At 39.7% G+C, this 16428-nt stretch overlaps 1 protein-coding gene across 3 annotated transcripts; it reads right to left on the bottom strand.

Annotated features, from left to right (window-relative positions):
- Window positions 1-4104: 4104 nt before the first annotated feature.
- On the bottom strand, window positions 4105-15404 carry LOC143369940 (adenylate kinase isoenzyme 5). Of its 3 annotated transcripts, none has more exons than XM_076814452.1 (12): window positions 15200-15404; window positions 14125-14650; window positions 10716-10883; window positions 10369-10479; window positions 9810-9952; window positions 8341-8523; window positions 7898-8020; window positions 7569-7728; window positions 6799-7067; window positions 6471-6635; window positions 5541-5823; window positions 4105-5318 (listed from the first exon to the last, which is right to left on the bottom strand). In XM_076814452.1, the coding sequence occupies exons 2-12, from the start codon at window positions 14144-14146 to the stop codon at window positions 5059-5061; spliced, it is 1887 nt and encodes a 628-aa protein (XP_076670567.1). In that variant the 5' UTR covers window positions 14147-14650; window positions 15200-15404; the 3' UTR covers window positions 4105-5058. The 3 variants fall into 3 exon arrangements, with proteins under 3 accessions (XP_076670567.1, XP_076670568.1, XP_076670569.1); XM_076814453.1 differs by lacking the exon at window positions 15200-15404 and adding an exon at window positions 14718-15076; XM_076814454.1 differs by lacking the exon at window positions 15200-15404 and adding an exon at window positions 14790-15076.
- Between the last annotated feature and the right edge of the window lie 1024 nt (window positions 15405-16428).

The following is a 16428-nucleotide window of genomic DNA, read 5'->3' as shown; positions in this document are numbered from 1 at the left end:
CGTGGCAATGGCGGAAATATTGTCCTGGAACGATGCTATCTCGTGGAAATGAACAATTTTCATGATCGGAGAGACGCTATCCCGTGAAACGCCGGGGGGTAGCGCATGAGAGAAAGAGGAGGAAGAAACTATTAGTTCCGGTGTTGCGAGGGGGTGCGCCTTTTTTTTATATACAACGGGGGTGGGGAGGATCGTCATCAGGTTCCATGGCTGGAGGTGGACGTGGACCTCCCTCGTAAGGTTTCACCCTCCAAGGACTCGCGCGTTGCCTTCCACGCTCATTTCATAAATTCTAATTTATCGTCCGCAGAAAATTGGATCCGACTAATCCCGACGATCGATGCCCGGCTACGTTCGCGTATCCTGAACGGGACGTCGATGCGAGTGATGCACGATTGTATCGGGGCACCTGGGTGGGAAAGAATGCTCGATTGTTTCCCGTCACGATTAATTTCGAAAACAATTAGGAAAGGTGCACTTCGGTTTCAGGGGTGAGCTTGGGACGTTGGACAACGCGCAGTAAATTTTAAAAATACTTGAGAAGGACACATATCTGTTACACAGGTTCTAAGCTACTGAATTTGTGTTTCGATGAAACTTCTGTTTGATAATAACACTGTTACCGTGTTGCCTGCTAATACTGCGTATTTAAATAGTTGCACTATCAGTTTCAAACCTCTCCTTCAAAAACTGACACTTACGATTAAAATTCCCCAATACAAGCATCGTGTTCTTCCTTTTAGCACCCTTCTGGTTCCAAATTATATTCAGTGGGCACTCCTAGGCGACACTTAACTGTGCCACATTCAGACTGACTTGTTCCTGCACACGTCATAATTCATACATAATTATATCGTAGGAATTCAAGAAACCCCTTGCAGTGCACAGCAGCGTAACGGGGTTAAGGATATTTAGCGCGTGTCCTTCGATTAGACCCTCTCCCCCCATTCCTTTCTGCATGTCCCAGTGTTTTTTTTTTCCCCCGTCTCATGCCGAGAGACAGCCGCCTGTTTCTCCGCGCCGGCCAATTTTCGGATGTGCAAACACGACCCATTGTCCTGGCGCACGCGCCCTTACGCCGATCTTTTTCTCTCTTCCACGCGGCGGATAACTCGGGAGCAACCCCTTTCGCGCTCTCGCTCCCGCGCCCATTTCTCTCTGTCCCTCCCCGCGGGATTTAAATATGCAAAGCGACTTTTTTTCTTCACCATCGCGGTGCGCTCCTTCCCTTGTTTGGTCCACCGCGCCCACATAATTACCGGGTGGCAGGAAAATAACGGGCAAAAAACGGCGGACCCGAAGCGGCGTGGAGAGAGACGATTCCAGTGGCTAGAAAAAAAAAACGGGAGTGAAAAAAGACGATATCGCAATTAGACTGGTTACAGGGGTGCATAGTATCCCACAGCGTGGCAAAAGGGGTGGCGCGCCGGGACTGTAAACTCCGCATTATGTTCGTGCGTTAGTATGCCTCGTGGGGGCTAATGCGTAGGCACTGAGCGTGTTATTATTTTTTTTTTTTTTGCCCAACGTGACCAACTTTTTCTCTAAGTACTTTTGATTTATGGAAACGTTGGAATAAAATCTACATTGAATAATGCATTGTGAACGATGCTTTGTAATGTTTTTATCATCCAGCAATAATATACGTTACATGCGGTACACTTATTTTAAAAGAATACTGGAAATCTCGTCACTTGTATCCTAAAATGTTGTATAGAAATAGGACGCTCGTCTGAAGCGTAGCGTATTATTTAAAATATCTGCCATTGCAGAATATTTCTGCCCGAAGCGTCACAGGCCGCGCTAAAAGACTCGAGCGTCGTATTTTCAGCGACTCATTAATCCGCACCCCTTGTTACGCGATCACCGTCGACGGAATACAATTCGTATCGGTAAGACTTTCAAGTGGTTGACTCGAGAAACGGTCCGTGCAAGGAATTAATATAAAGGGTGTGTCGGACGGATTAGTCTCATTATTATTCCCGGGCAGCTTCGGTAGCGCGCGGTAAGAAAAAAAAAAGAAGTGGAAGATTAACGAGCAACGAGCCCTTATGAGCCACCTCGACGCCTCGAAAATCACGAGAGACAGAAGTGAAAAACCGCAGAGCGGAGGAAGGAGAGAGTGGACGAGGAAACCCCCTGGCAGAGGGAGAGAAAAAAAAAGATGAATCGCGAGAAGGTACTGGATATCGCAATTAAACAAGCCGCCAACCCTACAAATTGGGGGTTGAATTTTTTTAGAACCTCTAGCAGGGGTCGCCGGAGCCCTTAAAACATCGTGGACCGGTCCTGACAAGGCATAGAGGGGCAAACACCGTAAGGAGGGTGGACGGGGCAGGGGGCGACTCGCGGTACTGAAAAAAATCCATAGGGGTCCCCTGACTTTCCCTCTCTCTCACCCCCTAGCTTTTCAGGCTGAAAAAAAAGAGGCACGGTGGTGCGGGTAGTGCGAAAGTTGCGGGGTTTTACAGCTCGACGGAGGAACGAAACTCTGCGAGGGTGGTGCTGATGGAGGTGGTGGACGCGTTAAAGGGAAAACAGAGGCAGCGCGACATTCTTGGACTCCTTCGAAAACATGGCCGCATTCGTGGGTACTGAGAGCCTGGCGACCTGAATGCTTCGGTTCAAGCTTAAACGCAGCGAATGCAACGGGCAAGAGAAACAAATCATAAGCTACGTAACATAATGTTATCCTGAGGGTAGAAGACGCACAGAGCTACAGTTTAACTTCAATTTAAATACACTCGTTGGTGGGTCATGATTTATAGTACACCATACTATTCTCTTAGATAGTGACACGTTCAAGATATCGATCCATTAAATTGAAATAATATTTGCATGTTAAGCTGGTGCTGAACTAATCGAAGCGGGTCTCGATCGCGTCTAGAGTTGGAGAGGGCACACGTGACTCTTGACATGCATTTGAATTTGTATGCTGCTCGAGGAATAACCGTTAAATATTCTACAATGATTGATGTGGAAATCCTGAACACGATCATTCGAAGGTTTCTTCCCTTCTAACGTGTACGAAATAAGAATTCGTAGGCCCGGGTACACTTGCTGCTTCCGGAATTCAGCGAGTATCGCGTTCGCAAAATTTTCAATATAAGGGCTGAATAATAAAACGACGCCCTTCCATTAAACTTTTAAACCGGCTGATAATTAAAAATTTATGCCCGGCAAATCGGCCGCATTTCTAATGGGGGAAAAAAATCCATAGAGTGCGACCGCGCCCATCATATATAATAGACGATCTTCCCTTCCCGTCTGCCTTCTCATCTCATCTGGACCGTTCGTCTAACCACCACTCCCGTTCTCCTCTCCGCCATCCGCCTTACGCTTCGGCCCACTCCAACCTACTTTCAAATCAATATTTAAAGAATTGCGCCTTAATAACCCTCGCGGAGTAGCGTAATGGCGGGGCTTTGAACTACCATCAACCACCTGCAGACGGGCACACAAAGTTCTCGATGAAGCTATCAAACGTATATACAGGAAGGGATTATATCGATAGACAATAAAAGGGTGAAGAATAATTTAAGAAAGGAAGTTTAGTTCTCTGTACTATCGACCGAGGGTTACGCTTTCCCTTCAAAAGCACAGACGAGGTATAGAATAGACCTACCAACACAGACCAGGTCTATACCTCGTCGGTGGTGTCGCCACCTAAACTGTGTTACCGAACTATAATTTTTTTTTATGGGAATACCACTGTAGACCAGTTCTGGTCCATTAGCTACAGCTTACCATATAGAAATGCTTTACATCTATGGCAGCATACAAGAATACAAAAATAGTTGTGTTCAAAGGAGGGATGCACCTGTCCCTACTTGTCCCTCAGCTAGGGAGCACTTTAATGTGCACTTACCGACCCATAATTTGAAGACCGAATGCAGCGGCATCTGCTCATGAACAGCGTCCAACTCAGGAAATACTCCGAAGTGTGTTGAAATGCTGAAAGGGTTGCGTGCTTGTACACGCGTGACTTGTTCAGAGCGAGAGTTTGACATGCCCATCTACTGTTCGTCTTGCTCCGCGGTTCGAAGCGCCCTCAACAGGCTGCTTTGCGCGAATTGCAGGGACGTCGAAATAACGTGAACCAAAAATGTTAAATGATCACTTTTATTGTTACATATTAAAAATTAAGATAAATTACCAAGAAATTAATACTGAAATTAAGTGTAAGAACTTATTCACTTAATACATAACTTTATTACGACATAATTATGAACGGCTCCTTAATGAAGCTGCCAAAGCAACTTCGATTCACCTCAAATTTAAATTATTCACATATAGTATACGTCGTAGGTAGATACTTAATAAAATAATAATACTCGCTTGGTGAATTCTGAAGATAAATAAACTTCGATCAGAAAAATAAACTTTCGTTTACGTTCTTCTCGTTTGCAACAAGACAAGGCAATTAATAAAAGTCCATCGTGTTCGTAATTACAGCCAAAATGGTCACACGTCAGATTACTCGATTAGAAGATGCTGCAGGCTCACTATGTACATTTCAGTAGAAAAAATCTTTTAAGGTACTTCTCCCGAGCGATTTGTACTCTCTGAAAACTTCGGTTAATCTTCGATCTTATCACAAACGAGCGATGTGATCTACCGTCGGATCAGATAACGATATGTATGTTAACGCCACTGTAACTTACACGTCTCACTATTTGTAACCCTATTTCATGCAATCGATGCCTAGAAAATAAATAATACTCATCCCTTTCGAAATACTCTTAAGCATAATTAGTCTCGAGATTCCCATGCCTCAGCGTTCCACTCGACATCTCACTTATTATAACGCTCGTCGCTAGACTCGATTACTTATTCTACCCCCGCGAATCCGACTTCGCGTTTGGCTCTCCTTAACAACCTCCATTAACCCTATTTTAAGTCGTAGTCGTCTCAAGGCACGATTCGAATTGTATAAGTTTTCGTCAGAAGGGACCTTGTGTGCTTTCCCAATTTCTCATCGGCTATCGGCGTCACCAGCGTTATAAAAAGACGGGGCGATATTAAAAATAGTTTGGACGCTTTGATTCTTATGTACGGTTACATGTGCAGGTTCTGCTGATACCCCTCCACTTCGTTGTACATCTTCCTTACAGCGTCCTTCGCGTTATTGGGCAAGTAATTCTGCACCGCCGGCGCGACCTTGTTGTTACTCGACGCGATACCGTTCGCCAGGTGCGCTACACCATTCTGCAACATGTGCGCCGCGCCGTTCGCGATGCCGTTCTGCACACGGGTGGTGCCATTCCTCTGGGTCTGCTTCGCGTTATTCCTCAACCCATTGGCAATTAGCGCTGCTCCTAAATTACAGAAACGACCATCAATCAGATTTCTTCGACGCACTCCACCTTTCAGCAATTTTTATAGAAGGAGCTTGATGATTCTTGGAGAAGTCACGAATGAGGGGGTGAAAGAGTTTCTTTTACAGATGATCATACTGGTTTGTAAAGGGAAGTGTCTAAAGGATATGTTTGCATTTTCAAGTTTAAGATTTATTTATTTTTTTTAAAAAAGGCACTTACCCCGCAAACTTAGTCCATTTAAACCTTCGGTAGACTTTACCGTTTTTTCGACATTGGACTTTCCCTCGATTATTGGCTTCGAAATGCCGTTTGCTATGATCGTTTGGTCTTCCTTATTGGGAGTCGCTGGGGTAGAGTTGGTATTACTCTCGGCTTCGTGCACTGTTGGTGACTCGGGGCCGTGTGGATCGTCCTCCTCGATTCGCCGCGATTGAGTCATTAATTGATACAGCGCTGCTGCAAATTCGTGTTGCACGCTTGGTACGTCTGTGTCACCATCGATCTGTATTCAAGGGTATCTTTGATTAGTTATTCGAAATTAGTGTGCTCTTATCTTTAATATAATAGAAAGAATAGTTTGTACTTTGTATAATACAATTTCTACAATGATCTGCGTTTAACTTCTAAAAATATTCTACACTGTGATGGAATCTTAAAATTTAATTACTTTCGCGTAATTAATATGGAAATACAGTGACAGATCTATTTCGCGAAGTGTTAGAAATGTTTTTAGTTCCTATGAAAAAGAATAATCGGATTGAGTATACATGTACTACTCGACAGTATTTTTTGGCGAATACATAATTAATTAAAAAATAAATACCCAAGAAAAGCCATGTACAATATTCTTAAAAATCACGTCAGAAGTAAGGAAGACAGGGAAAACAATTTGAATACGCGACGTACAACTTTGGAAAACTTATAACGAGGGCTAATTTATTGCGACACAGTTTTTTTTACGTTAAAGATTATCGCTTTCAACAGCCACTTATTTACCGATTCCTAAACTTGAAACAGTACGCCATCTACTTTCAATAACAGATAATTTACAGCAATGCCATCAGATGATACACTATTTACTTTCCACGAATATCTCTGATCAATCGATAAAAAATATAGTCGAGCAGTATATTTCCTGGCTATACTTACAATTGTTAAGCGCTTGCCGTTATCCAACGTTTTCAACATGGGCAACGACACCTCGCGGAAGAGATCCAATCTTTTTCTAAACGCTGAGACACTGTCGTCTAGCCTCCCCCTGCCAAGTTGCAATTTCGAACAATCCAATAGCACTAAAGGTGGCCGTTGACCGAACTAAAAGTCGAGATTATTTCAATTTGATGAATTCACTAAATAGTAAATTAAAATTAGTACAGAAACGTGAAAGTAACTGCGATTTTTATTTAGAAAATTACGTGAAATCGGTATCGCTAATAAATTTCTAGTAAAGCATGATTGAAGGCATAGTAGTAGGTACCTTATTTTCAAATTCTTGAACTTGGTTTATGTCTCTTGGATAGCCGTCTATTATTACGCCATCAGTGTCGCGGTTTAATATTATTTGTTGCTCCACTACTTGCATCACGAGGTCTTGTGGGACTAATTCCCCAGAAACAATAGCGTTCTTCACGATAGTATTCAGCGACGCCAGTGTTCTGAGCAACACACCTATGCTCACGTGGACCCAACCTGGCATATTTCGAACTGCTTGGGTGCATAACTTTTCTTTGTTACTTCCTGGACCACCTATTGGAAATAACATTCAAAATGATATGAATAGTACAATACAGTTTAACATTAAATAGTATTCATATTATGGGGTATTAAAAATACTGAAAACAAGTCAGGCGTAATTTTAAGATTCGATATTTCATATTTTCATATCGAATCTTAAAATTACGCCTGACTTGTTTTCAGTATTTTTAATACCCCATAATATTTCATATTCTCATATTAAGAAGTTGGAAATGTCAGATTCTTATTTTCCGAATTTAATTTCCGTGCTTCAATAGCTGTAGAATAGATAGAAAGTTACATTCAATCGGAAAAAATTGGGGAACGTTTATATTGCTTAGTTTTAAAGTAATCAAGGGAAATATATATGGCAGGTACTAGAATTATTTTTTTAGATAATCGGTAGATAAATTTCTGTTATACGTACAATGGAGTAAGCTATTGTAAATCGAAGAACTAGGAGTTGCGAACGAAAAGAGAGATACAATTGCTTTGCAATTTAGAAAACCTTACCTATAACCCAGATGAACGGAGGTAGTCCTTTTCTAGTTCTGTCTGCAGTTTTTGAAGGTTTCGTGTTCATCGGAACAGGTAGTTGAGGAACTTCCGCTACCTCCTCCTTTTTGTAGAGTGGTGATTTTGAAATCGATTCTTTTCTCCTTTCGACTTCCACCTACAATTTATTCCACGAGAGTTTGTATATTATTAAATTATGAATACACTTTTACTATTTTATATCTAAAGGTACTCGAAGGAGGTTTTATTTAAAGAAAGATGTATTTAAATAGTTAGTTCACTCTAAAAATAATAATCACTGGCGTTACTTTCAAAACACAACATACTTCTGCTTCTAATGACTGAGGAACATTATTTTCTTTCACTCCGCCACTCGATAGGCCGAGAATCTTGAAAACTGCTTCGCGAAAATCAACATAAACCTCGCTTGGATTTCTTTCTCCATTTACCTGCGGATAAATAATGATATTGCAATTACATGGATTATTAAACATAACAGTTACTTCGAATTCTTGTCTCGATTGAAATATTTTATACAGTACTATCGCGTAAATACTTATCTACTCAGTGATTTAGTTACTTATTATCTGAATATCGATCGCTATTATTTAGAAATAGCTGGCATTCTTATTAATATAAATAAATACGAATTATTTGTTAATAATAGTGATTGATAACTAACTAAATTATTAAGTAGATCATTTCATGCGTGATAGTACGATAATAAGATGTCCGAATTGATTAAGAATGCACGAAGGTGTTTAATTACCTCTAATAACATTCCATTCTGATCGAAATACTCCGCGACGGGCATAACGTTCCTATAAAAATTGTAAAGTTCCATTCTCGCTAGCTCGATGACGACTTGCCCAAGCTGCGCGCCAAAATCGATTTGCCTTTCGAGGATCTCCTGCCTCCAGGAGACGAGGATCACGCCGTTCACGATTTTTATCTGAAAATATATTTCTTCTGAATTCGTTTAAGCGTACGGGATATTTCGAAAACTGGCTTCAGAATTTATAGCGTAAATGGTATCCGTTAAGCCGACTAAAAAGCAAGAGCTGCAAAAATCAAACTGCTGCTCAAAGAGTTGAAATCACTCTGAAGGAAGTAGAGATTCTATTTTAAGATTTTCCGTTATAAAATATTACAACTTATCGAAATAAAGAACCTTCTAATCATCGTTGAAATTATTAACTCGAATTAGGAGGAATTTTGTCATAAGAGATAGTTTTAATGAACATTTTTCAAGCTATAGGTATCAAACTTTCCTCCTAATTTTTTTAAATTATTTACTATTTTTAAACATTCCCTTCGTTCTTAATATTCTTCGACATTTCTCTCCACAGTCGTCTTTTAAATTTTTCTGCCAACAAATTTGATCTGTTAGATAATTGGGAAATGTTATTTCTTTCATATACTCCGCAGTTATTGTACAATATCAACAAAGTGAATATTCTCGAGTTGCTTAGACCGTAGGAATCAATCATAATGTTCTAACATGATGCACGATCTGTGACTGACGTATACTTTATACGTGTTTGAGCAGCAGGTCAATAGAACAGGTCAGTCGGCCGTAGAAAGGAAGTTATACAAATTTTGCTTGGACACCTTCGATTCAGGTCAGTTTTTCTTCGTTAGAACAGCGACCTTGCGATTAAACTCTCGATTATAGGAACGTACGTGATAGGAAAGTTGCATTTATTGCTCTCTATGCACCTATCGCTTTAATCATTATCATATACATATAGTCAGACACTGAAGTTTCAGTCTCATAGTCGTAATTTTATTTCATAATTCTTGTTTTTAAAAAGAATTTAAAGAATTTTCTTGAATAAAAAGAATTTAAAAAATGGAGAATAATATGGTGTTGAAAGTGTGGGAAAAGATACTAGAAATGAAGGAAATTACGAACTTGACTAATGACAAAAAAGATTTTTTACTTATTTTCACTTTTCAACCGAACCTTCTTTTACAGTAGGAAAAAATATATGCGAAAGAAAAATTCCTTTAAATGTTTTAATAATCCTTGAAATTTAGAAAGGGTGATGTAACATTGAAAGCCTGTGGAGTTTTGCTATAATTTAATCAGGAGCGATGGATTTGTTGTGTCATAATTTGAAGTGTCTTTCGTGCAATTATTCTGATATTTTAAAAATTCTCAGAGGAACTTAAAGTACTTCATTACTTTCAAACTACTGCAAAGTGGATTGAGAAGTTTAATGACTAATGACTCACTTTTTCGGCGTATTCGACTACGTCCCGCATATTACGAGGATATCCACTGACGAGAAAGACTTTAGACCCTGGAGACATTTTTATTTCGAGCATGAGGACCTCTGCGACAGTTTTACTGCTGAGCTGTCCGAAATCTTGCATGTCTATAAAATAAATACATAATATTTAGATATATAAATATCAGCCGAAACAATTACGTGTAATTTTCAAAAAAGAATTATAATATTCTTATTAATTTTTAGAGAATACAAAATACTATGTATGTGCATATAATATTGTTTTTACTCGTGAACATTACCTATATGCAAACAGAAATAATTTGCATTTGTATATTATTTCAATTACCTATGTCCATTTTTATTTTCACTATAAAAAGTCACTATTTGCTCTTACAATAAAATTAACTGCTTAAAGACGCTTCATAAATTACAACTAATATTAACAAAGTTTTAAAAACTGTTTTTAATAACATATAATGTTGATAATTTTACGTCAAATGCAGATTTTTTTCATTAGGCTATTGGTTTATCGTCACATTATTCACTTATTGTTTGCATACCATTTCCTAACGCGTATTGTTGCAAGAGGTCCATCATGTTGATATGTGTTATGCCCTTCTTTTCTTGCATCAAATTATCGCAATGTGTCACCTTTCCACTACCGGGGCCGCCTGAAAAATATTAAAACATTGTTAAACGTAATCGAAGTGATTCGACACTCGTGCAGCAATTTTACTTAAACTTTCATAGAAACCTTTACAATTATATTTCAAGGGGATAAATTTTGAGTTCCCACCCTGTACTAAACTAAAACCACTTTCACTTAAATTTGCAAGCAACTCTGTCGAATTTTCGTTGGTGTTTTACATGGAAAACGTTTCTTAAAAATTAATAATCGAATACAAACCAAGCACAAATATGACTGGCACTTTTGGTACTTCGAATTTGACTGGACCAACGTTCTGTTGTGGAAAAGATCCATTCGGAGGGGTTGCCAAGAGGCCAGCCTCTCCCCTCCATTTTCCTGCACTTCGAGCATCAGCCTCCTCGAACACCTGCGATCCATTTTGTTGATCTGCAACCGAGTTTTCATTGTAAATAACTATTATCCTCGTGAATACTTTAAAATAATAGAGGGTGGGACACTCGAGCCGAAAATGTGCGCCTGAATATGCTCGTTGCGTACGAACATTCGAAGACGTGTGGTCAACACAAATTGCCTACTTAAGGGGCAAAGATGATAATGGGAAGATTACTTTCCACAATCATTGCTCCCAAGTTTTCTTAGCCACCACTGTTTATCTCCTTCTTTTTCAATGGTGTCGTGTTTTCTTTTACTATTTACTTATGTAAGGCAGGGTGTAATTTGGGGGATAATCGAAAAAGAGCGATTTGTACTGTAAAAATTAATGGCAAGCGTAGAATTAAATTGTTCCGCGCGAAGCTTCGTTTTCGAGAAAATTGATTTTACCGATTAGTCGTAAACACGCCTGGAAAAGAATGTGAACGTCGGAACTTTTTGTTATGGAACAATTAACTTTTATCGATCCAGCTTCTTTTCATGTAAAAGTGCATCTATCGAGGTGCGCGGGAAAATGTATCGCGTGCTCGTTGGTTCATTTAAAAATCCATAACTTTCTAAGAAATGCAGATTTTTAAGTAATATTCTAGAAAACTGATTCTCGAGAGGTTTTATTTTGAGAAAATGCAAAAGGGAAACAGAACTAGAGTTTGTCAAACTGTCCAGGTGTATTTAACCCCTTAAGCACTGAAGCTTTGAATATTCTACTTGAAGCTTTAATATCGTAGATCGATTTAGAATTCTTTGTAAACGTTAGTTAAAAGTGTTTATGAACGGGTGTTTTCTAATATCTGTGACACATAAATGAAAATTTCCAACGCTGCTTTTAAAGTGAACGTGATGTTGTCAAATCCATGTTTACCATTGATTTCCAAACAATTTTTTATTGAATAAAATGATTTAGTACTCATAAAAAGTACTCATTTAAGATAAAAGTACTCATTTAAGTATTTTAAAAGTAAGTAAATATTTTATTTAAAATAAACCGAACCGGTGCGCCGATAACATTTACTTTTAAGTTTTAAAATGTTTTCATTGAATCATTCATTTCCGTGGTAGCTGAGGGGAACGAGGAACACAACCATAACTGTAATCTAAACGCGTGTACAAAGGTTAATACGATGACGATACAAGTACCATGTCATAGTGTAACGTTACTTCTGCAATATCGATTAAAATGCACGTGCAAATTGTCCGCATTGTTCTTTTCACTCTACAGCCTACAGAAACGGGTCTGATGTCCGAGCATTTACATGAAGAAATACATGGTGGCAGCTATTCGATGAAAAATTGTTTCTACATAAGGAGGAAAGTCATCAAATCGTGACCAATGTGATTATTTTGCTATTAAAATTTTGAATTAGTTTAAACATTACAAACTTTTCATTGAATCTAAATTTAAATCGTGAAAATAATTGAAAGATAATATTCTAATAATACTCCGAGTAGTTGTCAGTATGTTTATAAACATTCAAAACTCAGTGTTAATTGACTAATAGTAATATTAGTAATCAGGGCATTGTAGCAAAAGTTATAATTTCATCCAAGTCAAAATTTTTTAACGGTTGTCTAAACAGTTACATAAGTACTTTTCTAATGGTCATCCACATTCCACACCAATCAATAAAAATAAATAGCTTTGAGTCTCCTCTGGGTAGGATTCAAAATTTTTATTCATCAACTGCTTTGATAGTTTACAAAGTTTTAAGTTTTAGTTTGGCATTGAGACCGTGGAAACTCAGGAAATTTATTGAATTCCGTGAGGACGCGCTACTTTTCAGGACTCTGCTTAGTATAGTTTATCGAGCCATCATTGCATAATGAATTTTGTAAAATATTTTGTAGCAATGTAACTGAGGTTATGCCCGGAGAAACTTTCTTCGCGCGGTCAAGACTTGGCTCCTTTGGTACTTTTTCCCTGTTCCGAAGCAACGGGTATACAGCACGTATGACTAGCTAACGACAAGTGTCGTGAAGGTACTTGCAATATTGATTCTGCTACATGACTCATACCAACAGAACTTTCTTTGCAGTCATTAAGATGGTTGTTTGTGTTAAAACTTTTGGCCCTATAATAAATTGCACTGCTTCTATACAAGAATTTATAATGAAGATAGTGGTCGATTACGTAAGTCGCAATATGTGTTTTAGTGTTATTAATTTTCGATTTATTCGACGATCGAGGTATTTCTAAGAATTGAGGGCTCATTTGCATCTCTGAATTTAGCAATAATATTAACTGTACGTAAAATGTGATTGGGAATCGGTTTGTAAACTGACAGAGTACCTGTGCTCTTTAATTTATAAAATGGTAAATTTTAAACGAAGAAAATATTAAAACTGAATAATAATGATGTTAAAAATAAATATTGCATTCCAGTTAACAGAAAAATGATTTTGAGAAACAGGGAGAAATGTTTCAATCTCGTATTCTTGAATTTTCAATTTTATAATTAACTATCGCCAATTGTGACAGTTAATATTAACCGTAATTTTGTTAAAGGAATTATTTCACTAATTAAACTGGTTGTGAATTACTCTCTACTGTCGAGGAAAAGCAAAAAAAAAATATTGACGATAAACGAGGATGAAAATCAAATATAAATGAAAGAGAAGGAAAATGTCAGTCTAATCTTTTAAATATATCCCTAAAGGCCTACTTATAATGCCAGCAGTGAAACACTCTGTGTGTAGATATTTTATATAAAATTACTTATTTTTTAACAGACAAATTCTGCTTGTTCATTATATCGACGTGTACACGTGACTTGATGTAAAGATGTGTTTCTATTCCTGTTTTGGGAAATCGTTGGAAGACTTATTGATCGAATAATATGTGTAATGTCAAGTACAAGGTATACATATGTGGGTCACACGTGTGTCTTGATATCACATCGTAACTTAACATTCTGAGGCGACACATCTTTCAGCAAAAATCGAGGGGGATTTAAAATAATGTCTCGAGTACTTGAATTATTTTACGATGTTGATTTGATAACAGGCTGCAAATGGTCGCTACTCAGTGTAGCGTAAGAAATCAATTCCTCTGCACAACTTTAAACTCTGACAAATCGCACAGTCGAAGATGTTATCAATTCGTGTTATCAATTCGATTTCTATTAAAATTGACACTGAATTTTCTCGCGAACGTCGGTAATTCGAGCCACGCAACTGCAAGTGCAATTAGCAAGTGGAAAGACATTTAGGTAGAAAAAAATTCGCAGTAGGTACTAACCAGTGTCCAGGCAGATGCCCATAGTAGGTCGTTCGAAGGATGGTAAGATCCTTTCACGGCCATTTACTCACATGCTTCCAACTAACCGATTCACTTTCCCGAACACGTTCCTCTGAGACTCCTCGAAGAACTACGTGGGTGTACTTTTCACATTAGAAGCCCTTGCGTCCGCGATACTTTTCGATACTCGTTTCTCCAAAGCGTTTGCACTCCCTTAAGTCCCTCCTCAGCCGCAGCAGCTATCGTTTTTTATATAACTGAACCATTAGTCGATCAGCCGTGAAATATGAGCTTAGGCCCAGGGTAGCGACGGCCCGAAGAAAATTCAGGCGGGATTCGCAGCAATCCGACGTGCACAAGGTTGAGCGGGCAAAATTTCCTCAGCAAAATCTTCAGGATGTAAGTCGACAGCAACAGGAACCACATGTAGCCGACGATTTCTCGCACATAATTTAGTATCCGTAGCCAAGAGCACGTTCACCTTCTCTACACCTCTAACACTTCCGCCAGCTGACCATCGAGGAATCTGCAAAGCAAATAATTCACGAATAACAGCATAGTAACGCCTCGCACTAGACGCAACAGAAACATACAACAAGCCTGACTTAAACCCACGCTGCTTCCCCCCCAACCTTCGATTATTTACACGGAAACATATAACCCACGTCTATCTAATTTCCCGAGGAGATCATTCCTGTTCACACGTTCCCCGGGGAGTGGCGAATTCCAGCTGCAGCGAGCTCGGCGGACTTGCAAGCTCCTTTAAGTTTCGAAGCACCCGGAGCGACAAGTGGCGTGCAAGCTCGTGGGGAAAACAATATCGGCCGATGTGTTGTATCGAAGAGAAATCGATCGAGTTTATCCTCTCCAGGAAACATAGCGTACGCGAGCGGAAAGATCACTCGACACGGGCAGCATATCACTCGGCTTAGAGCCTTGAATAATCCCTCCCTGTCGCGGCACGAATGTCAGAATTGTGTTTGCAGTTCCCTCGAGCCTGTTCATTGCCACGTAGAGCGGCTGGTATTGCCCGTGCCACCGCGACGTCGTTCACCGATGATCCGCGCGAACTTACATAATGAAAGCTCCTCGAGCAACGTTTATCCTCGGCCCCGAAAGTTCGCTCCCTTATTGGCGCGGCCGCGCACGGTGATCGGTCACAGAGAAGGAGTCCACTCGAATCCCCGTTTCGGTCGCGTGTCGTGGATACGTAAGCCGCGGCTGGTACCGCGAGGCTTCCGCGTCGGAACTTTCACGGGCAGGCTTCCTCGTCGCGGCGTGATAATGCTGTAATGGATTGGCAGAAACAACTAGAGGTCGTGGCAAGAGTCAATCGTCTCCATAGAGACGCCCATGCGCAGCTAATCCTTTCCACGGCCGTGCCTCATACATGTGTTTTGCATACATTTGAGGTAATGAGTACCTTTCCGCCCCGGCCGTAACGTTGCGCCGGTGTGGGTGCGTGGCCGGCAGGTTCAATGTCAAGTTCCTCTCGTCGAGACGGTTCTCAAACGTGGAGGGTAACTAGCGGGAAATGGATTAACCTTCCACGCGCAGTAGAGGCAACATTCTCTTCTTCTTCTTCTTCGCATTAACGAGACAGATGACGATTTCCACGCTCGGGACTAGAAGCGCTCTTCTTTGGGCAAAAGGAGGGTGGTAAATGGATGTAGATGGAAATTAGGGTTGCTTGTTGCGTTGTCTTGGTCTCTGTCGAGGTGCACGAAAATTCAGGAGTTAGTTTGAATCATTGAATTGGGTGTCTTAGGAGTGGAATGGGCGAGGATTGTGTAGAATGGGGTGGTTGGAAAAGGGGGTTGTATTTAGGAATTTAAAAGAGGCGAAGTAGTCAATGGGTTGCTTTAGAATTTATTATAGATGTTTATTGAATATTGAAGGGTCGGTGCCTGGGTATATTTTGATCCGTAGCGACTATTCTACTTTTAGACGACTTTCTTTTCGTTAGAGTAATTCATTTTTCCTAGTTCTGTCTTACTGTTTAATACAACGCTCGGCGGAGTTCCGCTTGGGTCCAGAAAGACCCAAACCTCGACTTCGGAGGACTAATAGAACCCCCCTATAATACCTACCCCTTTTGGAAAGAGGGTGTTAAGAAATGCACCTCTAAAGGGTAGTTTCTTTTTCCAGTAAGAAATATTTTCTTTCCCCGTATATATCGCTATAATAGATTTTAATAAAACGACGATGGAATACATGGATATTCCATTCGTTTTTAACGAATCGAATCTGAATATATATTCGCAACGTCTTCCATGCTTGTTATTGAACGCGGTATGTCAATAA

Source organism: Andrena cerasifolii, chromosome 6 (assembly GCF_050908995.1).
Source record: "Andrena cerasifolii isolate SP2316 chromosome 6, iyAndCera1_principal, whole genome shotgun sequence".
Classification (NCBI taxonomy): Eukaryota; Metazoa; Arthropoda; class Insecta; order Hymenoptera; family Andrenidae; genus Andrena; species Andrena cerasifolii.
Note: the sequence above shows the minus strand (reverse complement) of the source record. Positions and strands in the feature narration are given on the sequence as shown.

Coding starts and splice junctions, on each gene's coding strand:
- LOC143369940 (XM_076814452.1), bottom strand. CDS start 14,146: ATGGGCATCTGCCTGGACACTG. Junction 10,884..14,124: donor GGGCATCTGCCTGGACACTG/GTTAGTACCTAC, acceptor ACTCGGTTGCAG/ATCAACAAAATGGATCGCAG. Junction 7,068..7,568: donor TCCGTTCATCTGGGTTATAG/GTAAGGTTTTCT, acceptor TATTTCCAATAG/GTGGTCCAGGAAGTAACAAA.